Consider the following 25,071-nt stretch of genomic DNA (forward strand, 5'->3'; position numbering starts at 1 on the left):
TGTGAACTGTTCGTGAACATATTTCCTCGAAGAAAACGTGAATTGTTCGTGAACATATCTCCTCGAAAAATGTGAACCGTTCGTGAAGATATTTCCTCGAAAAATATTCGTGAACCATTCGCGAACATATTTCTTCGAAATGTTCGTGAATTGTTGGGAGCAGTGTTCGCGAAATGACTGATTAGCGATCGTAAAATGTTTGGTAGCTACTTCTGAACATTGTTTCCAAACAGCGAACCGTTCACTCGAGTACACGCACCTAAAAGTGCCCTTCGAGTTCCCCCGTCACCGTCGTCGATCGTAAGAGACAGCGACAGTTCGGAGTGCGAGAAACAAATGAAAAAGAGCGGGCATTAACCGTATTGGACGCGTGTCAGCAGTTAACGACTTTGTATCGAGGTGACGGAGCCAGAGTGGGAGAAGCTCTCTAAGCTCCGGAGCTTAGCTCGCGCGGATCTGAAGTACAGTTTAGTGGCCGACCGTATGCGAAAAATCGGGTGCGGGAATTCACGAATCCGTTTGAAGAATCGACTTTTTTTGTATCTTTTATCGCGAGTCGAGAATTAGCTACGCGTGAACCGACAACGAGAGCAAAGAATACAGACTAGGAGCGAGCACGACAACCGAGTATCGCATTACACGCCTCACGGTCGCGAGCTTCGAAACGTGACGGTCGCTAATCCAAATGAAACACTTTTGTACGTCTTACTGTATCGTCTTGATAGTATCGAATCGGCGAGATCTTCCCGATTAAAACGAGTACAAACACGGCCACATTCGGACCATTTCTTTTGCGCGTTGCACTTTTTTGGAAAGGAATTCGAAAAAAATTTCAATCGCGCGAAACTAAAAATTGTCGAAACAGGCTCGTGTTCGGGCTCATTTTAAAGGGGGCGATCTCAACGATCCGTCGGTGATATTCTCGCGAGGATGCAACGTCACGTGTAAAAGATTCTCGTTTTCATTGGCGAGTGAAATTCAATCCGGGGTATTTTGCTCTTCCTCGGGGTACGCGAGCCGAAGAAACCAGAAAGGAAAGTGTCGGAGATGATTCTCTCGCGCATATTCCTGCGAATAGTTCGTAGAAAATCGGCGGTTTTCGTTCAGCTCGATTGGTTTCGCTTCCGATTAATTCTTGAACGGAAGACTCGTCCACCTCGATGTAAGCATAATTCGTACGCTTGGCATCTTATCAACGAAATTCGTTGGTACGGACCGGCTCGGAGGTAGGAGGCCAAGGGATCCAAAGTTAAGTCACTCGGTCTCGATTCACCGTTGTCATTTCCATCGAGGCTAAACGTCCTACTTCCGGTTCGGCTATTCTGGCCCCGATCGATCGGAGAGGCCGCCTCCGTGTCAAAAACACTCGGCGGAAAGACGTCACGTCGATTCTACGCGAAGAGGAACGAGATCGTCGGTCGGCTCATAAATTTCAGGACGGTCTGTAGCTACGACTCGAATTCCCCGGCCGAATCTACGCGGCGAGATTGCACGCCCCATCCCCCTCCCCCCCCCCATACACCCATACCCCCATCGTCCCTCCTCGTCTATGACCCCCGCCCCCGAACCCGAATCGTCCTCCGCGTTTTCCATTTTTTTCGTCGACGATTGTGCCGCGACTGTATCCCTCTGTCGCCTCGCACACAATTACTTCGTGTCATTACCGGGATGGAATGAAGTTCAACGCGTAGTAGCATTAGAGAACCGATTCAACCCACTAAATTTCATCCACTGGAGGTTTTGTTGTTTGCTTCAGTTTCGTTGTTCGTTCCGTATTGCTTCGAACCTGTTTGCGCGAAACGCCGTTATTCCCAAACTAGACTCGTGGACGAAAAATTCAACCGTTAAAAATGTAAATGTTGCCACTTACGTTCGACAACTCGAAAGATTTCTAAAGATTTGAAATTTTACAAACAATCTTTGTGCTTCGAGTGACCATTTTTTCGTTTCGGTAGAGGAGCGATTTTAAGGGCGAAAGTAACCGTACAAGTTCGTCGATGCGTCTCACATTATAACCGCAAAGAATTTTCGAAAAACATTTTTTCAATTTGCACCACTGCACCCCTAATTCTTTGCGGTGATACTATAGGACATCAAACGCCATAAAACTTGGTATTAAACTTTTTCCCATATCGTATATGGTTTCGAAGATATAATATGTAAACTAGAATTTTCTTCAGGAGGTGTTTTCATCGACAACATTCGAAATTTCAAACGTTACTATACTCTGCTATGCGGAACAAATTGAATTCGATAAAACGTATAAACGAACACGAGTAGTTCGAATTGATTATCGTCGATGCGTTATATTTGTACAGATCGCTGTTATATTCTGTGTAATGAATTAATTAAAAGCTGTCGAGACGTAATACCGAATTATCGGTAGCTTCCGCCAAGATTAAATTCCCTAATCAAGATTGTTCAGCTACTCGAGATTGTCGAGATTCTTGAATATTTTCCTAGCTGCATTGTAGTTCAGGAATGATTGCAAACTCTTTATATTAAATTGCTACTTTGCAAAAGGTCGCTGTTACAAGCTCTCCAGCTAAGAAACGTGTCAATATTATATGTAAACTTCTTTCGGTTTTCAACTTCCGACTACGCGGTTCGAGACGAGTTTTCTTTTGAGACTTCCTCGAGACTTGGCTCGAAATGTTGTCTCCCTTCAATTTAGTTCCTTAAAAGAAGAAAGATACGTATAAATTAAACCGACAAGTGACTTCAAACGGGAAGCATTTTATCTAGACTAAGGAATCTTGAAACAAACTTGCGGTTCTCTCTAATTTACCTTTTAAACTTCCAACGAGACTTTCGGGTCAAAAATCGCAGACAGAATGCAATTTCACGACCCATAGGTTCAAATATACCTGGTAAACACGTTGATGCCAATATTCCACAATTAAGAATGTTTATTCTTTAAATTGTAGCGTGAAATGTAAAAGTATTCGATTGTTTGTCGGTATACTTGTTAATCGTATACTATCGTTAACAACGGTAACCTTGTTTGAAAGTTTACAAACGTTAAGTTTGGTCAAATATTTGTACAAACACTTGTTCAAACTTCCCCGTTTCACTTTACGTGAAACGTAAAAGTGTTCGATAGTTTGTCGTTGTACGTGTTGCTTTACAGAATTTGTAACGACGGTAACGTTATTCAAAAGTTTGCAAATATCGCGGTTCGTTCCTCCGCGAGCGCTTTGAAGAAACATCTCGAGTTTGAAGTGCCGGACCACCATCGTATTTAACGCGTCTAGTACCATCCGGCGATGTTTCAATTCGAGCATAGAATTTTGAAACGCGCTGTAGAGAAAATTGTCCAGAGTGTTGTTTGCGGTTTAACTTTTCAGTGAGGCGAAACATTCGTGTCTTTTCCACGGTCTCGGGTGTACCTGACTCCTTAACGCGAGGCGGAATCGGCGAGGACTTAATAATTCCCGGCGTATGCCGGCCCTGCCACTCGACCTGGAGTACGATGCTGTGATTGGACGGCATTTGAATGAATGCCATCCGGCATTCACACCTTTTTTCAGCCCCTTCCTTTCAGCCGCGACCCCGTCCACCGTGAAACTCCCCGATGTACTCGAGGGTTACGGTGGTTGACACGCGAGCAACTCGCGCGCGTGCTCGCGTGTTGGTCCACGTCACGCACACCGGCGAACAGTGCCGTACCAACGTTTCCCGCCCCCCTACCCCTCTCTGCATCCGAATACCTGCGTCTCCCTACTCGCGGAACAACGATTCAAATTGACGAAGCGAGCAACCTTTTCACCTTGAAAGCTGGCAATAATTGTAAATTTGCTTGCCAACGAACGTACACGATGGTACTTTAAATACGTTAATTTTGAGAGTAAAGTATAAAAGACAGACGGTTTCGAGTTTGTTTCACATCAGACGTAAATTTAATTCTGTCTTCTGGAATATAATTTTGTCACGTTGAACGCGAGTGGTTTCCGATACTCCGTTGAAAATGATCAAGCAATCTTAGATATCTACTACAATATGTACTACACGGTGCTTCCTTTAGCTTCGAAATTTGGGTCATCTTAAATCGTCCAAAAGTATGACCTCTGTTTTGGTTAACTCGGTCGATACGTACTCGAACAGTCGAAGACTTAAAGATAGAACAAATAGAATAACAAAAAGGATTTAGAATATCGATACGAAAATTTGTACACGGAAATAGATAATCTACGAAATTGAGTCCACGTTGAGATATTGCTTCGAGTAAAATTGGAGAATGCTGCTTACAACGATACAAGAAAATTGTGTCTAAAGAGTGTACCAGATGTCGAGAACAAAGTAAATTGTATTTCTTCGGGGAAAAGGAAAAGAGTAACATCGAATTTCAAAGGAAAGATTTCCCCGACGGTGGAACCGGTGAATTTCATCGAGCAGATTTCATCGAACGATCTCAAAAGTTCCTCTTTAATTGCAGCTTCTTCTCGACCAACGGTCCAAGAATAATATCGACTATTTATTAAGATACTTCTCTGGGTTTCACTCTGGGAAGCTATTTCCACGAAACCCCATTCCGCTCGTATCTCTCCCTGGGACAGATTTGCATCGTCGAAAATTAATCGTTGTCCGCTTCGAAAAGTGTGTCAAACGTCTCAACCGATCGATTATTACGTCGGTGTCGTACGTCCTGCCGATTGGTCCGTATTATCGCCGTTCCGGTGATTCCAGCCCCTACTACTAACGAACGACACTTCGAGTACGTTGTGCAAAATTAGAAGTCCTCGAAGATGCCCAGAATTCTAAAATACCAATCTCGATACGTTGCAAAGATTCTATACTGTTACGTTCGACCGAACGGTACAATTACTAGAATTACTTCAACGCGTTACTCGTACAATTTGAAGACAATCGGTACGCGGTACCTTCTACGTTACTTTTGGTACGTGCGACTCGAAAAATTAAATAACGCGAAAAAGAAATTCAAGTTTCCAAAGGTTCATCCGTCAAACGGAAGGATACTCCAAACCCCCTAACGTTCCGCCAAACCCTTCGAGACTATCAAAACTTTCGAGCCTCTTGGATTCGTTAAGAGTGTCCAGTCCTTGGAGACTTTCAAGATTCTCGAACACCTTCCACTCCGAATCTAAGAGTGTACACATTTCGTACGGAATTAGTCAAAAGCGTTGGTAGTTTCGAGTGTCTCGAACGCATCGATCGCGAGTGTTGGAGAGTTTCTCAAACATTCTTCGATCGGCGTGTAATTGCTCTCCCGATGGTAATTCGTTCGCGCGCAATAGCTCGCGAGTTCGAGGAATCGGATATCGAGAAGGTTAGCGCCCGTAACGCGCAACGTGGAGATACGTCACTGGTACGCATACGTCGATTCGGGCGAGCGTGCAGCTTACATACGAATAACGACGCCACCGACGACGACGACGACGACTACGACGACTACGACGACGACGACGACGACGACGACGACGCCGACGACGAGGACGAGGACGACCGAGGACGCATTACGCCCCCACCATTACGTACTACGAAATACTACGTTCTGTGATGCGGTGCAATTAAGCCCACAGCCCCTCTCTCGCTGCGTTCTACGCCCTCCTTACCCCCACCATCGAGCCAACAGACTTCGGACCAGCAGGGGCGCAAGTCCGTCTCTTCTTTTAACCACCCCCTACCGCTGCCGTTTATCCATTCGTTCATTCATCAGAACACACTTCTTTAACCGGCTCGCCGTTCGAACGACGTAACCTCGGAGTGGGGAATGCGATTCTTTGGCCTGGATTTACGCGAGACTTGAATTTACCACGGAGAACGGGCCTGATACGTTATTAGAAGTAAACGTTCCTTTCGAACCTTCGATTAAAATCCCTGTTCCGGAATCGTCCACTCGTCCCACCGTGTCACCGGGTTACTTCGATTTCCCTGCGATACTTTGCCAATATTTTCAACGTATCTTTCACACTTGTCGCGCTACGATTCGCGTTTACCAGCAATTTTTGTTAAAATCTTCACGATTGACTTTCCATCGTTCGTTTCTACACTGGTTTCTTTCCCTCGACGGAAATAACGAGGAACATTGGGTAATTGCAAAAATTTTTTAATTTTTGATACAGTGCAAGGCACCGAGAACGAAAAATTATTTTTCTTTCGTGACGAATTTCATTTTAGGAGGACAAACTCGAAAGATTCTACGTTTTTTAATTTCTTTTTGAGTTTGACATTGTAACGATACGAGTACTGGAGCAAAGTTTTCAATAGACACATTGTTCGGTTTCTTACGCTCTAACGATCTATTGCAGGAAAATTTCATCCGCGTGTAATTATGTTAAATGAACAATTTTTCTTCGTTTCGTGCACATAAGTAATTAAAGTTAAACGAGAGAAACGATTATTATGTACAATAAAGTTTACGTTCCGAACGATTCAACGAAACACGAATCGAAAGAATTGTTTTGTATCGTTTTTGTCGTAAACGAGAGATATATAGTAGTTACCTATACCCAAAAGACTAAAAAATGTAGAATTTCAAGGGTTGATTTCACCCCTTTAAAATGAAATTTATCACAAAAGAGAAATAGTTTCGCGTTATCGGGGACTCACGCTACGTGTACGCAAAATTCCTTGTTAGAAAAACACACATCGTGCAATTTTGCGTACATTAAGTCGTTTAAAACGAGTCAGATTTATATCCTATTTCGACTCGTTTTAATCGGAAGAATACGAAAAATACACCGGTAGAATTTTTGGAGAGGTAACGGGAAAATTACGGGGAGTAAAATTTTCTTTGCACGATTACATATTTTTCATTGGGGCGACATCTTTGCGAAGTATCGGAGTCTCGGCCGTCACCGCACTACATCTATCTCGCTTCCCCCAGTTAGAACCGTTCTCTTTCTTCGTCGAGCAATGTTCGAGTTCGATTCAACGAAAAATACGCTACGAAACTTTCACCGTTGGCTCCTAAACCTTACGAAAATCAACCGTGCGTTACTCTATCAATTTTCCCGCCGTATTGTGCTGGACTGACTGTGAAAACTTAGATTCAATTAACAGGACGTATCGATCCGGAGCCATTCTGATTCGGAGGCATCTCCGACGTCCCTTTCTTGGCACGAGTTATCTCTCGCGAGAACGCCACCGAAACCTCAAACATCGCGAGGCCTTACAATTCCGAGCAAACGATAATAGACGAAACAATCGAATCTAGATGTTTACGAAGCATTTAGAGAAGATTCAATGACGAAACGCGATGAAAAACATGAGAAAAAATGACGAACTGTGCTCATCTTGGCTCCGGAAGGGTCATCGCGCGTAACCTCTTTAAACTTGAACAGGCATGACTCACAATGGCCGACATCTAGCGATAACTCTCTCAGTTTGAGGTTAGGCCTTCGTACGAGCCAAGTTTCCTTGTACTACGGTTACGAAAACAGTACGAGGAAAGCTTCCCGAGCTTAAAAGCTTATGTTGGACAACACCGACTTAAAACGAAGCGCTTTTCGAACACAACGAATTTATACATCGCTTAAGAGTGGCCATATGCTACTTGGAGTCTTAGTGGGGGGTGAAGTATCGAGAGGTACAGTGGGAGGGCGTGAATTGTCAAGGAGTACAGCGGTGGGGCAACCAAGTGGTACGATAGAGGAAGTACCACTCCGGCCTTGAGCAGCCAATTGATTTTGCTCGAACTGCAGTGTACCACTGGGTCAGAGACAGAAACGATCAAGCTCGATTACAAGGAATTAGTCACGATTTGTAATGTTGATTGAGTCAACCTTGTAGAGTCGAGCTCAGAAAGCGCAGAATAGTCTGCGTGTATTTGTACTCTGAAATATTATACATGCGTGTACGTTTTCATGCCGATAACGCGTAAACGTATCAAAATTCGTTTCAATAGTAGAGCTCTTTTTCGTTTATTAATATTTTACAAAAGTGGATAAACATGTAGATTTACTTCAAAAGATGCCCAAATCATCGAAATTACGAAATTATAATTTTTGGTTATAACTCAATTAAATCTAGAAAAACTAGTACTACGAAAAAAATGTACTCATCGAACGAATTTTCGGTTGAAAATTAACATATTGCGCCGATTAACCGTTAAACGTATCAAATTTTTGAGGAGAAATAATTTAATACTTTACTTATCTGTGCTAAAATAAGATTTTCATTGGTTTTACCATTTTGAATGATCCTAACCTTACAAACATTTGTATCGATTAACAGGTTTTAATCTTTGATCTTTAAATATTTTTCATACACAGTAATTCACATACATCGTAGTGATAATTATCTACTGAATATAACTACAAATAATTAGAAACGATAAAAAGTATTTGTGTTGAGCAAATTTACCTTACTTTTCGTTCTCCGTGGCGGCAACTCCGTTATTAACAGATTTCTCATCTCGCTGACCAAAGGTCCAACGCTATCACGATCTTAAAAATTATTCCGAAGTCGTCGTTATTCGAACGAACGTTGCAACTTTCCACACAAATAGATATATATTTCACCTTTAAACGCGGCGATCTGTTTTGCAACGACTATTTTAAATTTTACACAACGATTTCCCCGCAAATTTTCCACTGTACAATTACCGCCATCTCTTGAACGATTCAGCAAACATTGTCATTTTGACGGCTTTGCCTTTATCCATGCACGTGTGTTCGCGTGTTGCACGGATCGTTCGACTTTTGGCGCACAACTAGGTAATTTCTCGAAGGTACTTTAAAATCATTGATTAACATCGATGAGGAGAAACGATACATTACGCGACACTGGATACTGTGTAATATTGACGTGCTTCAGCATCGAAGTTGAATCGAAGTATCTTTTGTCTCGACTGGTGTTTCGTCTCTCCTTTTCAGATCATCTTACTTTTTCGTCCCCGTTTAGCTTTCATTTTCATCTTCCAAATGCTGCATGCAATCTAATTATCTTTGTAACCATTGTTTTCAATCCCGCGCTTGGATATTTGAGAAATGCGATAAAAATCTATCTCCTTGTCTGCCTTTCTCTTTCCGTTGCCCCACTTTGTCCCTCTCTCTCCTTTTCTCTATCTTTGTCTCTCCTCTTGGTTGGCTCATGTAACGAGCCGTTTACGGCGATAGAGGTTTTTCGAATTTTCGAATTCGATATTGCATCGTCTCGTTTTGCCACCTGAAAGCACGTGCGATCGTGTTCCTAACCTGCGGCTTACATAACGCGTACTCCTGGTTCAAGCCTTGAAGATTTTCGTAGGAACGACGCTAGAATTGTTTCATGAAATTTCAGACGAACCATGCCGTCCGACGCAAAGAAGAAACAGCAGCAGAAGAAAAAGGAAGCCGCCAAGGCTAGACAATCTGGGAAGAAACCACCTCAAACCAATCAGACAAAAACTGCAGAGAATGGTAAAGAAGGTAGCCCTGGTTCAGGGGTCCTTCTAAACGGAACCAATGGAACTCCTATCAGTACCGAAGGTAAAATTGAAAATAGTTCGTTAGTTGTACATCTGATCTAATAGAACATTATTTTATCTTTACAGAGGCGCTATGTCTAAAATTGGAAGCAGACGCTAGACTTAATGCGGAAGCACGTTCTTGCACAGGATCGTTGGCTTCGCATCCGCGTAGCAGAGATATAAAAATATCTAACTTTTCTATAACTTTCCATGGCTGTGAACTGTTACAAGATACTATGTTAGAATTGAATTGCGGTAGACGTTATGGTTTACTTGGTCTTAATGGGTCTGGAAAGTCTACTTTATTAGCTGTACTTGGAAATCGTGAAGTTCCTATTCCCCAACAAATCGATATCTTTCACTTGACTAGAGAAATGCCTGCTAGCAATAAAACAGCTTTAGAGTGTGTAATGGAGGTTGACGAGGAACGTGTTCGGTTAGAGAAATTGGCCGAAGAATTAGTAGAGTGCGAAGAGGAAGATGCTCAGGTGTATTTCTGTTTACATTTTATATTTTTTTTTACGATGGTTCGTATGAAATTGAAACATAACCAACAGTTTTATCAAAATAGGAACAACTTATGGATGTTTATGAAAGATTAGAGGATATGTCAGCTGACACGGCTCAAGCTCGTGCTGCTCATATTTTGCACGGTTTGGGTTTCACTGCAAAAATGCAAATGACACCCACCAAAGACTTCTCTGGAGGCTGGCGAATGCGAATTGCTCTTGCTAGGTATGAAAATGTTAAAATAATTATAAAATATTGTAACAACTGTTTGGTAAAAATATTTCAGAGCTTTGTATGTGAAACCTCATTTATTGTTACTCGATGAGCCTACCAATCATTTGGATCTTGATGCTTGCGTGTGGTTGGAAGAAGAGTTAAAGACATATAAAAGAATTCTTGTCATCATTTCTCATTCGCAAGATTTTCTTAATGGTATTTGTACAAATATTATTCATGTCAATAAGAAACAATTAAAATATTATACCGGTAATTACGAAGCCTTTGTGAAGACAAGGTAAGTCAATAATACCAATAAGAGATTATAAATCCAATAAATGTAAAATAAATTTCGATAACGTTGGTACGAATTGTTTACATCAGGATGGAACTACTGGAAAATCAAGCAAAACAGTACAATTGGGAACAAGATCAAATTGCGCATATGAAGAATTATATTGCTCGGTTTGGTCATGGTTCTGCTAAGTTAGCAAGACAAGCTCAATCAAAGGAAAAAACTTTGGCAAAAATGGTAGCACAAGGACTCACGGAAAAAGTTGTCAACGACAAAATATTAAATTTCTATTTTCCGTCTTGTGGAACTATTCCACCTCCTGTTATAATGGTTCAAAATGTTAGTTTTCGTTACAACGAAGATTCGCCCTGGATCTATAAAAACTTAGAATTTGGTATCGATTTGGATACCAGAATTGCATTAGTTGGTCCAAATGGTGCCGGTAAAAGTACTCTTTTAAAACTGTTATATGGAGATGTAAGTTTTATGATCTGTTATGAATTCCAATAATAAAAGTACACTTAAGCATATATTAATGAATGATTGATTGCAGTTAGTTCCGTCAAGCGGGATGATACGTAAAAATAGCCATCTTCGAATAGCAAGATACCATCAACATTTACACGAATTACTAGATTTGGATATATCGCCTCTTGACTACATGATGAAAGCCTTCCCGGATGTTAAGGAACGTGAAGAGATGAGGAAAATTATCGGTCGTTATGGCTTAACTGGTCGTCAACAAGTATGTTTGTTTAGAAGATTTGAAACTTATCAAAAATGATGAAAATATTTTAGAAATATATTTGATTTTTTACGTCTAGGTATGTCCAATACGGCAACTGTCTGATGGCCAGCGTTGCAGAGTAGTGTTTGCATGGCTCGCTTGGCAAGTGCCTCATTTACTCCTTCTTGATGAACCAACGAATCATTTAGACATGGAAACAATTGATGCATTAGCTGATGCAATTAATGACTTTGATGGAGGAATGGTACTCGTATCTCACGATTTCAGATTGATCAATCAGGTGTGTTTTTGTATAATAAATTATTCACATAAGTTTCAAACAGGAACATAAATGTTTTAATTTGTATTTATTAGGTGGCAGAGGAAATTTGGGTTTGTGAAAATGGTACTATCACAAAATGGAGTGGAAATATTTTGAATTACAAGGAACACCTTAAAAACAAAGTTCTCAATGATAACCAAAAAAGGCAGAAGGAATTATTCAAAAGCAAATAATGTGAACAATGTTGTATTTTGAACTGCTCCATTTCTCTTTCCAGTATACTTTCCCTCTGATATAGAAACCTGCCTCTTCCCCCTTTTTTTTTTTTTGGATATTTCTTCGTGTCTAGCACTGAATTTGCGCTGCTGTGTAGCGTTATCAGTGGTCGAAGATTTCTTAGCTAATTTATTTAAATGATAAAGCGAATTATTCTGTGACAACCTATAAGATTAATTCATGGTGTATCAACCATGCTAATAATCTAGGGATCCGATATCAATAATGTACTGTGAGAAATATAAATTGGATATATATAGATTATTACAGAATATTACAAGAATAAAACACGTTTAAATATTACAAAAACATCACAAATATTCGACTTTTTCTTACAATTCAGCTTTATTATAAAGTCCTACTTATCTATAAATTAATTTCATTTTCATAGATATACAAAATATATGTGTACAAACACTTATAAATACTTATAATAATTAAAAATGACATGGTTCTTGAGATATAGTTTTTATCTCGGATATATATAAACACTGATAGTATAACAATGGAAGACTAAAATTCTGTGCATATCCATGTCACAAAACATTACCTCTGGTGTTCTTTGATCATAAAAATGTTTAAATATATATCTTATAATTATTTTTAATACATCATGAAAGTAATGTATGCATTTTTATAATAACTATAATTAGATACAATGTAAAGCACTAAACATTGTCAGTAGAAAACTTGAAATTGCACTGTTGGGTTTTGGACCTTGACATAATAAAAAAAGAAATACATAACACATAACATTTCATAATTGTGTGTACCTTCAATCTTAGGTAGATCTTAATGAAGCTTAGTGTTAAGACCCAAAACCATAAATACTGGAAAAGATTTTTACATGTCGGGAAATTAAACTATTTAAACTGGTGTCGAAGCTGGAACAGAGCATGCTACCTCCTGTGCCAGTGCTGCATTCCGTAAAATTGATAGATGAGAATCCATATCACTTAAAGCTTGATCAATAAAGGCTAATTTTCTAGCATGGCTTTTCGATACTCCATGCTTGGTTACCAGTGCTAAATGTGTCACAGCCAACACCAATGCTGCTACTCTAGCTTCCAAGAGCCTTGCATCTAATGGTGGATACAAACTTCTAACCACATCATCAACACGAGGTGGAATACGTCTAGCAACCTAAAGGATAATATTCCTATAATACTATATCAAGTTTATGAGATTACAAATTATTTACTTACGTCCACTATTTCCAATGGAACAGTATTACTGTTCACTGTCCCTGCAATAGCAGTGAGACTTGAAGCCAAAGCATGACAAGATCTTAACACAGCTATACATAGTGGGGCCAAACCAGTAGCATCGTCAACCCATCTGCAGTTTTTGTATAATTCCATTAATGAAATAATTTTTTTAAATTACTAGCATTTTAAAATATCATTTCAATAAGTACAGTTGTATTATACCTCTCAGCACCAGCTAACCATTCTTCACTTTCCCATGCATCTAAGCCTAAGCCAGAGTAATTTTCTCCTTCTAATAAATCCGAACTTAAATCTGGAGAATCTTTTTGATTCTAAAAAAAAGTCAAATAAACTTAATAATCATTGTCTATTATACTGACAACAACAGTAAACAACTTATAACTTACATAGTAACATCGTTGTCTCTTACAAATAACAAGCAGCACTAAAAGAGCTCCAAGAAAAACAGCAGCAAGTGCACCAAGTGCTACAGCCACTACTGTTTCCATGCCAGTAGCACCAGCCGTAGGCCCATTATTACTTATGGATACCGGAGAACTCATCATTTAGATGAGCTTGTCAATTGAATAATTTTATTGAAACGAATATTTAAAAGGATCGTAAAACTCTCGTAAACAGTTCATGAATACTATTCAAAAGTTTCCCTTGTATCTAAAATGTCAACAACAGCGTCGAGTTTCCCGGTGATGGTCGGTGGGAGGCAGAGACTGTCACAAATCTTAAGCTCTATTCATCAACGAATAATTCTTGGTTGCATCTGCTGTAGCTATCGTGATATTACGTAATTCAAGGCTGATATTAACAGGTGGTACATTTTATATCGTTCGTCGTCTATATTCAACAGAATCGTGATCGAAGAATTTTCAAACAACGTAATTGATTTTGAATATACTTACGAATTGCGAATGATGATATTGAGAAGATTATGATTACAGATTTAAGACGAGATTAATCGAGAATTTGTATGTTTATTAATTTAAGGAGCTGAGGAATATAATTATAAACGAAATTTATTGTAAGTTCTTTTATTTCGAAGTGTGCAATTTTCGCGGGTATCTATTATGTGAACATATGTTTTAATAATTACGGGGAATGATGTTTCCAAGGCAAAATTTATTTTTTGCAAACATCTATAAATGATCTGATATAAAACAAATCTAATTTATAATTGATATTTGGTGAAATGTATCTCTATTTTTAATAAGTGCTCGCAAATATTTGAATACTGTCATTGATTAATATTCATATTTTGCGATTACTTGTTTAGATATCAAATTAAATATAATCATTTTCTTGCAGTGAATATTTTTCTGTATCACGTTTTAATTAATACCATCGAATGATTACTAGGATCCACATTGATTGAAAACTTTCAAATAATTATTGAATTAGTCCTCTCGTGCCACTTTTAATGGTACAAGGATAAACAACGATAAAATAAAGTATAGAATTGTAACTCAAAAGATAATGATTTATCAATCAATTTAATAGTTAAGCACGATGTGTCAGACTTGGCAGCACTGATTGTGAGAATTGAAATATTTCGGTGTATTTCATAGTCATATGTTTTCTGTCGTGAAAAGGTTGCTGTCAAATTTAGTGTCATTCGTGAATATTTGGTAGGTGGATAATCAAAAGTTTTTTATCGAGCAATTTTTAATTCTGTAATAAACTATTTTCAGTGTAGTTTCGAATTTGTCACACTGAGTTATGAGTGGAACGTAACTCGTTTTGAATTTCTTGTGAAATCGTTCGTATATTTGTATAGGTTACTGTAAACTGTAAAATTTTTAACGAGACATTTCATAAGCAAAACGCGTTGCAAACCTCTTAAATCGAAACTTTATGTTTCGACGTGGAAATTATGGTTCTATGAATTACTTCCATTCGGAGTTTAACTTAAAAGGTGCTAGATTAGTGAAAGAGTTATAGAAGAAAGAAGCATTGCATAAAAGATCTTTTAACAAGGAAATATTCTCCAAAATATAACAAATAATATTTATCAAGGGATAAAGAAGTATTTATATAACATTATTTAACGAACTTACTTTGTAATCAATATGAATAGAAAAACAACCAACGCAACAGCAATACTAAAACAGGATTACTTGCGTTTGAAGAAAGACCCTGTACCCTATGTTCTTGCAGAACCAGTACCCTCTAATATATTAGAATGGTATATTTTTTAAGTATTTTAATATAATTAATAGATGTTTAACAATGTAAAATAATGATGAATGATATTGAATATGATATATTATTTTTGTAGGCATTATGTAGTAAAAGGTCCAGAAGAAACTCCTTACGAAGGAGGATTTTACCATGGGAAGCTTATATTTCCTGAACAATTTCCATTTCAGCCTCCTAGTATTTATATGCGTACACCAAATGGCCGATTCAGAGTTAATACTAAATTATGCTTATCCATTTCTGATTTTCATCCTGATACATGGAATCCAGCATGGAGTGTATCCACTATACTTATTGGATTATTAAGTTTTATGGTATGTACACATACGTAAGTACGTATTAATGTTTATATTGAAGTTTAGTATTTAATGTTGACTATTTTCATAATAGGTTGAAAAAAGTCCTACTGTGGGTAGTATTAATACAACAAATTATGAAAAGAAGCAGTTAGCTGTACAAAGTTTGGAATACAATTTAAAGGACAAGATGTTTTGTGAACTTTTCCCAGAAACCGTTGAGGTACTATCAATGTTTTTATGTTTTTATATATATATATGCATAATTAAAATATACAGAATGACCCATATATTATAGGTTATAAGAGCAGAAATAGAACATAGGAAAGAACTAATAAAACAAGCAAGGCGTAGAGCATCTGAACATTCATCTTTAATACAAAATCAAATTCAAAGAGAACAGAGCCCTTTAAATAGAGTGCTCACTAATCTTATCCCTTTTATCGGCGTTGCTGCATTTGTTTACATAGTGAAATATGTATTGATGAGCATTGCTATGGAATAAGTTACAAGTGAATGCAAGGCATTCGTCTCTATTTTGTAGGTAAAATAAGAAGTAAGAAGGAGTTGTGATAACAGTGTGTGCAGATCTTCAGAAAAAGTGTTAGGAATTTGATTGAGATATAGACTTCTAGAGTCCAATCTAGATTGCCTGTTCATCTACTTATCTACATGGTACTAAGCAAACTCTTGGTTTTGAATATGCTAGTATACTGTGGATATTAGGTAGATTTTTATATGAAGGTTAACTGTAAAATACGAGTTGTACTATATTTGCAAATTTTAAACACAATAACAAGTCAAGGGTAAAGATTTGTTGGAATTCTACCCGAGTGTTTAACATTAGAAACAAAGTGTCATATGTTTTTATTTGTTTCTGAGAATTTAATATTGTTATTAATTAAAATTGTTTCAATTAATATAATTAGCTCAAGTTGAGTTACATAAACTTCCAAAGCATAGTTCTTGAATAACTTATATTTAGCAATTATTTGGTAAATTATGTACAAGAGCATAAAAGAAAGCATAGGAGAAGATTAAAAGAGTGAAAATAATAAAATCGTAGGTGCTTCCCACATAATAATCGTTGATATAAATCAATGAATATCAAATAATTTTGTTGTGGCTTTCGTACTTCCATTTTCAATTCATTTATGTACTTGTGACAAGTTTTGTCCCATGATATATCATAATCTTATAAAAGAAGAAATAACTACACAAACTTATGTTAATACAATAGCAAATGTTTGTCTTTGCGATGTGCCAATGAAACTAAGTAAAAATTTGTAACTGAATTGGAGTAAGTTTAGTAAAATAGCTTCTGTCTTGAGTGAAAAATATTGATCTTGTAAATATATGTAGCAGGTTAGTAAGAAATACACAACTGGTGGATACAAACTTATCTTATAAATCTGAAGATCAGTGACAGTATTTATTCTTCATCCAAATAGTAATGCTCGAAAACCAATTCTCCAGAAATAAACACAAAATCTTGCTCTTCAGAATACACAATGCATCTCCATTACTTGTGCTCGCTAAAGCTATAAAAACAAATTCTAATGTAATATGAACACAGATTAATATGTGACATTATACAGAATAATTAACAATTAATAATGTGTACCAAGAACACTAATGAGAACTGAAATAGGATCTATAAGTCAATATTTATGTTACATAAAACTGCCTCAACTTTATTTATGAATTACATAATGTAAAAATTTCACATATAAGAGAAAATGACCATTTTTTTCTTTGTTACATATGGATTGTATATCTTTTATTTGTTACTCGAACAATCGACGTAAAGAAAGCGACATATGATTTTTCATTTTTCGTAATTCTAATATACTGACAAAAAGTATGAAACTAAACGTATCGTTTACCTGCATACAATACTATAAAAACATGTATAAGGGGACAATTTTCAATTTTGAGAAAGATATATTAAAATTTTGTAACGAATCGTGATCAAGGCTCAAGTTAGACGAACGGTCGTCCGAATGCGCGCAACTGAAGTAACATTTAGCGATTGATCTGACTACACGAGCGTACATCAATTGCATTCAAATGACAAAAGCGCAGCGTGCGACATACAAATGTTTGTCTAACTCGGGTCTAAAAATAGTGTATGCGCGCAGTGACATGTGAACAAAGAAGTACTGAAATAAAAAATGTTAAAATTAACGTAGATGTTCGAATTTGAAAACTTCGTATCCTCGTTATTTACTTAGGGCGTGCTATAGGTGATCACGATTTGTTCGAAACAAAAGTAATTGTGAATATTGCGTTACTTTTGCCAAAAATTAACTCATTCAATGTGAAAGTATGTTGCTTCCACAAAATCACACGCATAATATCGAATAAACGTTTGTCTTTCATTATTATTGATTTTCATCAATCGTTTATGCATCTTTTGCACAAGAATCTGAGGTAACGCGTGTATGTTTATACTTGTGCCTTCTACTCATATGTGTACGTGAAGAACTGTTTTTATTTTACCGAATGAACGTATAAAGACGATGTATGCGCTGTAATTAAACGTATGAAATGCAGTTGTTTGTGAGAACAGACGAAAAGTCGCGGTTTCCCATCGTAACTATGAAGTGCAGTTCAATGAACAGAGATGTCGTTGCAACGGAAAACAGAAACGATTTATAAAACGGCGTCTGTTCTTCGTCACTCAACTTACGTTTTTATGTATGATATGTTTTGTTTCTTTTTACCTGAATTATATATATATATATATAAATGTGAATACAAATTTCTTTTTGAAAATATTGTTTATTAATTCTTCTTCTTATCAATATAATTATCATCTTATATATTTATTATTATTTACGTTTCTTTCATTCTTTTTTCTTTTATCGCACCCTTAGTATATTGTTTTCAAGGTTAGGTTCATAACGGTATATAATTGTACTTCGCTACATACGATACTGTGTTCTTATCTTTCTTATTTTACAATATATACAATCTTGGTACAATAAAGACCAAATAATAATAATTATTATTATATAAAATGTATAATGTAAATATTTCCATTGCTTTTGATGTTAGTACAAAATGTTACAGGAATATACAATGTTTTTTGTTTTAATATCTAGGATACAAATAATAGTTGCCATTCTAGAATATTAAGTTGTGGTAGAAAAATTCGGAACAATATCTGTTTTACTATGGATTCTATCGAAATTTCGTCTAAAACAAAGAGGTTTGTGAATTCAATTTTCAGTCATTTTTATCATTGCGTCCTTGTTGCAAAAGTAACGATAAACGAGATAACTTACAGAGACTTTTGAAGCCCCTAGCTCCGACTCCCTCCTTACCGACAGGAATCCACGTCACATGGCTTGTATTTCAAGTTAGGTTACTCTATAGATACGTCGTAACTTATCTCGCAATTTCTCCATTCGTTTTCCCATGCTACGGTAACATATATTTTAACAGAAGTATATTTTGTCTTTATCTCAGTTACTATAGATTCTAAAGAAAGTTTTTTTCAGAACAAAATGAAACTCCAAATGTAATTTATATCGATTGGCTCCAACCGGCAAGAATTTTGCGATGTTATATAGCTCATATTTAAAGTCGAGCTATCCAATGGACACGTTCCAAATTTCATCGCGAATGCTGTTCTCGCGATTCCATTTTATTTATGTAGATTAGGTAGGTATATTTTTTCATATTTTACGGCGTACGAATATCTCTTGGGGATGCTTCGAAGAAAAAAAAAATCAAAGACGAGTCAATCGAAATAGCCGGTTATTGCACCGCGATCCTTCGAATAGGTTGGGTGTATTTGCGACAGAAATTTCGCCCGACGAATAAGTAATCGTCTCGTGGATTGTTTTTATTCGCGTAATGGTTTTGGATTCACCTGATTCATTCACGGACGGAGATGCGTCCCACTGTCTTTGAGAAACGACGCGTGTAAAGAACCATTCACAGTTTATCGATCGTCAGGGAGGTGAAGGAGGAGGAGGATGGAGGGAGCGGCATTTGCGAGACAGCTCGCAGTTTACCGCAACGGTAAACAGTTAGGATTTTCTTTGAATGCCCCCTTGTCCGTGTGCGCTCGGGAGGAAGGACGCATCCTGCGGAGCCGTAGCTCCAGCTTTCTTACCGGTTCTGTGTTTACTTGTTTCTAAGTCTGCTGCTGGACTCAGTATTTCGAGAAGAGCAGCGTAGAGTCGCGCGAATTTCAATCGAAACAATAACGACTTCTTACGCGAATAATTTTGTACATCAGAGTTTCATATATTTTCCCTGGAAAATATTATACGGTTTTAATCAATTCGCTTTCGATTCGTTTTAATAAATTGTAAATTATAAATTTTACGAATAAAAATTACGATAAATTTTTTTTTTTTTTGAGAAAAAAAATATAAGGTATTGTTTAAAAAATATTGATGAAAAATGATCTTGAAAAAAACAATTATTTCCGCGGTTGCATATTATAGCACTTGAAAAAGTGCAATCGATCATTCATTATTTCGTATATAATCTTAATTATTTTTATCGTTACGTTATTGAGTATCTACGATTATGTTTTACAGATAGCAACGGAAACCTGTCTTTTTATCATCCTGTGGTACGTTAAAATCGGAGGTTGAGTCCATTCCTCGTTAGAGCTTGTCTCTCTCGTGTTAAAACAGTTCCGCATCTGCTGTAGAAACTTCCTGTGGATTGGTCGTTGGAGAATCCACCTTAATCCGTGAAAACAACCCGCAAAAGGAGCAAACAGCAATTTATTCCACCGCGAGATAACAAAAAAGTTGTTTTCAGCAAAGAAATGTTCCCAACAAAAGTTAGTCGTGATCGTTATAAATAAACTGTTGAAAAGTTAGTCAATGGTAACGAAACTTAAAGTATACACGCTGTATAATTCAAGTTATTCCATTTGTATCTTTAATTATTTATATCTTTACAATATTAAGCTTTTATTCTTGACGTTTTACAGATTGCAACGGGGACCTGTTTTTTTTATCATCCTGCAAAAGTACGTTAAAGTCAGAGGAGGACAGGTTCGGTCTATTCCACGTTAGAGCTTGTTCCTCTCTCGTTAAAACAGTTCCCCATCTGTCGTAGGAGCTTCCTGTGGATTGGTCTGCGAGAGATCCACCTTAATCCGTGAAAACAGCCCGCAAAAGAAGCAAACAGCAATTTATTCGACCACGAAATAACAAGGAAGTCGTGTTCTACGCGACACGCAGCCTCTTCCTCCACGGGATCACGATTTCGAACCTCCCTTTTCGACCTCCTTTCGTCCCGAGACCGCCCCTCTGGAGTAAATCATCGGAACCAGGCGCCAGGATACTTCGGTCTCGCCTGAGATCCTGCGAAAATAAGACGCACATGTCTGCGACGCGACAGGGTTCCTTTGCATTTTACTTGTTCGAATTTATCGAATCGGTCCATTTTCTCTTCTCAGGTATTTTCACATTGGTAAACTCGATTATCATTTTGGACTCTGTTCATGTTTGCTGTGGAATTGGAGTATCTGGCTATATTGAATTTTTTCTGTTCAGATACCTTCGCACGGAATAACTGTTCAAAGGGGAGACTCGAGTAAAACGTAAAACAAAAATGATTTTCGAAAATTATTTTACAACGTAAACCTCGATGAAATCTCTGAAAATTAAAGAGAAATTCCAGAGCCGTCTATTACCATTAATTGCTCATTGTTCAAACAGAATTACACGCCTTCGACAGGGAGGTTCATGGATAATAACATTTATTATTTTGCGAAAAAGGGATAAATTGTAACAAAAAAAAATTCATATCTTAGAATGCCAAAGAATATATATGGAAAGTGGCGAAAAGTTTCCTCGAGATTTTACGTTATAAAAAAATTGCTGAAAATTATTTTTATTTTAACGTTTCACTCGAGTCATCGCCCTTAAATAGTTCTATATTGGAAACTCGATAACTTTGGCTTCTCTGTTCAAATTTAGGGTTCGCGTACTTCCATACGGAGGTACTTGATTATTCTAGATTCTTTACATCCAGTTTAGCTTATTCAGTATTTTTACACAGGAAAATCAATCCATTTTGAATTCTCTGTGTTTATACAGATGTGTTGATTAAATACACCCACATGTGAGTAATTATTTTAGACTCTCTAAGTCCAAGTGGGTTCAGTAATGATTATTTTTACGTGTAGTTGAATTTTACTGACGTTTAAAATTTATTTGCAGATATTTGTTCAATTGCTTAACTGACTGGGTTGCATTCTATTGTAACTCTAGTCGAAACTATGGAGGAAATTTTGTAGAGTGCCTTCTCTTTAATCTGCGGGCAAGATCAACACCTCTCTGTTCTATTTATACCGCGTAATAACAAATTTGGGGTGGGCGTACATTGCGACAACCTGTTGCAATAAATCGTATTTATGATAACTCATAAAACGCTACTTGGTACCGGAAGCTGCAGAAATATGGTTCTCTTCAACGTTAAAATACTTGTTTCGTTAAAATCTCGCAATTTACGTTGCCACTTTTACACATTCGTGTAATAATTACATTACATTACAATAAAATAATATTATTTTGAATTTTTGTATAGAAATTCAATTTCTTGGATTAGCTCATTAAGTGCCAGAGACTTATTTAGAGGAAATTCCGGAAGAACATTTTTTTACTAGTCTTAAAATTTATTTGAATGTCATGCGATTGTTAAGGTACGAAGTTCAGACTTATGGTTTAGAGAGTATCACGTTATTATCGTTTTTCACCAAGAAAATGTTTGTAGAATATTACAATTTCGTTGCATGTTGTTTTACATCGTATGCCGTTCAAGTTAATTATCTTCATAATTATTGAGAAAATCATTCGTAAAGGTTGCAGAATATTGGAATAATTGTTTTTTATTTTTTCTACAGGGAAGGTTAAATAATCGGAGATGATCGTGAACTGGATAATCGCATTCAAAAAAGCGTTACGACGCGTTAAGTTTATTGTAACGCGTCACAAAGAGTATAGATCCGACGGAAAACACGTCCAAGGCGACAAGGTGACGTATGGTGTCGTCAATCGGTTCGAAACAGTTTCGGGGAATCATTTTACGTCCCCATTTCCTGCCGCGAGACGAGCTACGATCGCAGAGGACCGTTCATCCGCGTCACGAAAATAATTAACTCGTGGGGACGACCTCATTACGTCGCTTAATTAGCCGCCACTGGTATCCGTGTTTCTCACCGAAACCAGGGGCGTCAGGAACCTAACTGGATCGGCTGCCGAATTATGTCGATGTTCCGTCCAAGGAACGCGTCTTTCGTTAACGAAATTTTTACTATTTAACGCATTAAGATGTCGGTTGGACTTTACTGTTATCATAGCTTGATCCGACAACATATGGAACTTGGACTACGAGACTAAGAATATGGAAGTCAGTATTATAGAAGTAAGAATATGGAACTTAGCATTGCGGGACTAAGAATATTTACAAAGTTATAGCTATCCTAGCAGCTGATTAAAACTTTCCTGTTTTCATCTATTCTCAGATCCTAGATTGTAAAATATTTTAAAAAGAAATAATCAAACAACGTTTAGAGTGGTAGTAAAGCAGGGAAAGAAAAAAAATCTATTCGTGTTACTCAAAAGGAATTTATTGAAATGCATCGTAGTTGTGTATTCTTACGTTTTGTTAACATATTTAAAGTTTATATTCTTACGCGTTACGAAATTTTTCTACGTAACGCCATTACAGTTATTCTTACGTCTTAAGAAGTTATTATAAGCTCGCGACCGATTACTTTGGAATTACCCACGACGGGTGACTTCGTTAGAAAAATACATCGAGATCTAACCTTTAAAGTATGTGGTAAGACGAACGCATGGGATAGATGACGGTAGAAAAATATAATGGCAATGAATCATCGCGAATTTAAACGTGGTTCTGGTATCCTCGTGTTTTTATTTTACGAACTCTACCTGAGATACTCTTGACCACCGGATATATCAACAATCTTATTCAAAATACAAATTCAGTAACCTGAGTTTAACTTCTTGTCTACGAATTTCAACAGAGTGTCGACTTTCCCCCACTTACTGCCTAATTGCGAATTCAACGACATACAGCTAGAGGTCGTTATTCATTCCATAGAAGTCGAAAGAATAACAGTGATTAACCATGTATCGAGAAATCCGCGAACCTCTAGTTGCGTATGTATTATCTGATGAAATCTAATCGCTTCTAATCATTATTATTCTCATTTACTTTTTGTCAGTACTTTTTGTCGATGCATAATTATAATACAATTATATTTATTTTAATAAAAAAAGTAGTTTAAATTTATCGTTTTTTCTATTACAGATCACCAGTTGAAATTGTAGCGCTGATGTCGCACTATGGGCGCCATGATACGTACGATCAGTTGAAACGGAATTCACGGACTCTTGATAAAATTCTCCAAGTAGTGAGTATGACAATTGTCGAATGTATACTTTATTTCTAATTTCTTTATTTAATTGTTACCTATCGCAAGCATACGTGATTTCATAATCAATTAATGTCAAATTAAGGAAAGATTAACTCAAACGTTTCGACTTCGATACATGTAACAATTTAATATGAAATTTTAACCATAAGTTGGTGTTGTATTGTTTTGCTGGAAAATTGTAACGACATATATTTTTGTATTGGGCTCGTGGTTAAATATTTTTTGGTATCATTTTTATACGATGTAATTAACTTTTTATTCATTTATTTTTACGAAGCTGAAAAAACTGTGCAGTGAAATATTAACCCTTTCGCTACTATGGCCGACTAAAGTTGCTTGCCATGAAATTTTCCTCGCATACCACGGCCGACTAAAGTCGCTTGCTATGAAATTTGTCTCACATACCACAGACGACTAAAGTCGTCCATTACGAAAAGCAGTGAAGATCAGATCGAGTAAAGAAACTGCAGATAGGTTTAGAAAGATCGAGCGGGAAAAAGAAATATTGTTGATTGGTTGAATTATAAGCGACGAGTTTTGATTGGCGGCAGGGGTGGTGAAATCACGACCGCCAATCAATGTAGTAATCGATAATCGTTTGCGTTGAAATCACGCATGCACGGAGTTCAATCAACGAAACAAAAGTGTTTTCTTTTAAGTACAAATACTTCCTATTAATAAAAGTATAACGAAAGATATTTTCGAAATGTAAGAAACGGAATGTGTGAAACAGAAACTGTACACTCGTGGCACTGTTCTGCAAGAGCTGTCAGGCGTCTAAACTCCCGGTGGCGAAAGGGTTAACGTGACATTCAAGCAATCAAGGTATATTGATTTTTACACTAAATTTCCTAATATTGATTAAAATTGCAATATACAATTTAACAAACATGAAGATGCTTACAATTTTGATGACAATAGTTCTTAATACAACATTCTAGAATTGTACAATTACCTTGTAATAATTACAATATTTTACCGTATTGTCATTGACCTTGATATCTATAACAAAATGTAAGCATTCTGTACAAAAGGAGAGTGGTTGGAATGTAGTTAAGGTGGTGATCATAGTCACCTGTTAAAATTTCATATTGATTTACAACTTTAATCAAACATATCGTAGCTTATTATCTCCACGGTTACCGATTATGTTTCGAAGTGTACGTCGCATTTTAAATACCCATACGGTAACAG

The 25,071-nt window shown here is 37.0% G+C and overlaps 4 protein-coding genes across 14 annotated transcripts in view; 2 read left to right on the forward strand and 2 right to left on the reverse strand.

Moving 5' to 3' along the window:
* Positions 1 to 8,451, reverse strand: part of Rhogap100f (Rho GTPase activating protein at 100F) — an 89,046-nt gene extending 80,595 nt beyond the window's left edge. For 6 of the 9 annotated variants that reach the window (XM_076323753.1, XM_076323756.1, XM_076323748.1 and 3 more), the window contains exon 1: positions 8,326 to 8,451. The gene's annotated coding sequence lies outside the window, so the exon portion shown is untranslated. The remainder of the gene's footprint in view (positions 1 to 8,325) is intronic. The other 3 variants (XM_076323755.1, XM_076323750.1, XM_076323754.1) reach the window with 3 other exon arrangements.
* A 72-nt stretch (positions 8,452 to 8,523) lies between these two features.
* On the forward strand, positions 8,524 to 12,436 carry LOC143153016 (ATP-binding cassette sub-family F member 2). Of its 2 annotated transcripts, none has more exons than XM_076323762.1 (9): positions 8,524 to 8,678; positions 9,244 to 9,431; positions 9,497 to 9,900; positions 9,984 to 10,147; positions 10,209 to 10,436; positions 10,523 to 10,910; positions 10,987 to 11,178; positions 11,258 to 11,461; positions 11,536 to 12,436. In XM_076323762.1, the coding sequence occupies exons 2-9, from the start codon at positions 9,251 to 9,253 to the stop codon at positions 11,674 to 11,676; spliced, it is 1,902 nt and encodes a 633-aa protein (XP_076179877.1). In that variant the 5' UTR covers positions 8,524 to 8,678; positions 9,244 to 9,250; the 3' UTR covers positions 11,677 to 12,436. The 2 variants fall into 2 exon arrangements, with proteins under 2 accessions (XP_076179877.1, XP_076179878.1); XM_076323763.1 differs by having other exon boundaries at positions 8,557 to 8,692.
* Positions 12,027 to 14,079, reverse strand: Tmem98 (transmembrane protein 98). Its single transcript, XM_076323766.1, has 5 exons — positions 13,845 to 14,079; positions 13,335 to 13,714; positions 13,150 to 13,259; positions 12,925 to 13,057; positions 12,027 to 12,862 (listed from the first exon to the last, which is right to left on the reverse strand). Exons 2-5 carry the CDS (start codon positions 13,491 to 13,493, stop codon positions 12,587 to 12,589), a joined length of 678 nt encoding a protein of 225 aa, XP_076179881.1. The 5' UTR covers positions 13,494 to 13,714; positions 13,845 to 14,079; the 3' UTR covers positions 12,027 to 12,586.
* Positions 14,080 to 14,303: 224 nt separating this feature from the next.
* Positions 14,304 to 18,206, forward strand: LOC143153017 (ubiquitin-conjugating enzyme E2 J2). 2 transcript variants are annotated; one of them, XM_076323764.1, is made up of 5 exons: positions 14,304 to 14,567; positions 14,631 to 15,124; positions 15,218 to 15,452; positions 15,529 to 15,657; positions 15,733 to 18,206. In XM_076323764.1, exons 2-5 carry the CDS (start codon positions 15,009 to 15,011, stop codon positions 15,937 to 15,939), a joined length of 687 nt encoding a protein of 228 aa, XP_076179879.1. In that variant the 5' UTR covers positions 14,304 to 14,567; positions 14,631 to 15,008; the 3' UTR covers positions 15,940 to 18,206. The 2 variants fall into 2 exon arrangements, with proteins under 2 accessions (XP_076179879.1, XP_076179880.1); XM_076323765.1 differs by having other exon boundaries at positions 14,319 to 14,567; positions 14,636 to 15,124.
* Positions 18,207 to 25,071: the final 6,865 nt, after the last annotated feature.

Source organism: Ptiloglossa arizonensis, chromosome 12 (genome assembly GCF_051014685.1).
Source record: "Ptiloglossa arizonensis isolate GNS036 chromosome 12, iyPtiAriz1_principal, whole genome shotgun sequence".
Taxonomy (NCBI): domain Eukaryota; kingdom Metazoa; phylum Arthropoda; class Insecta; order Hymenoptera; family Colletidae; genus Ptiloglossa; species Ptiloglossa arizonensis.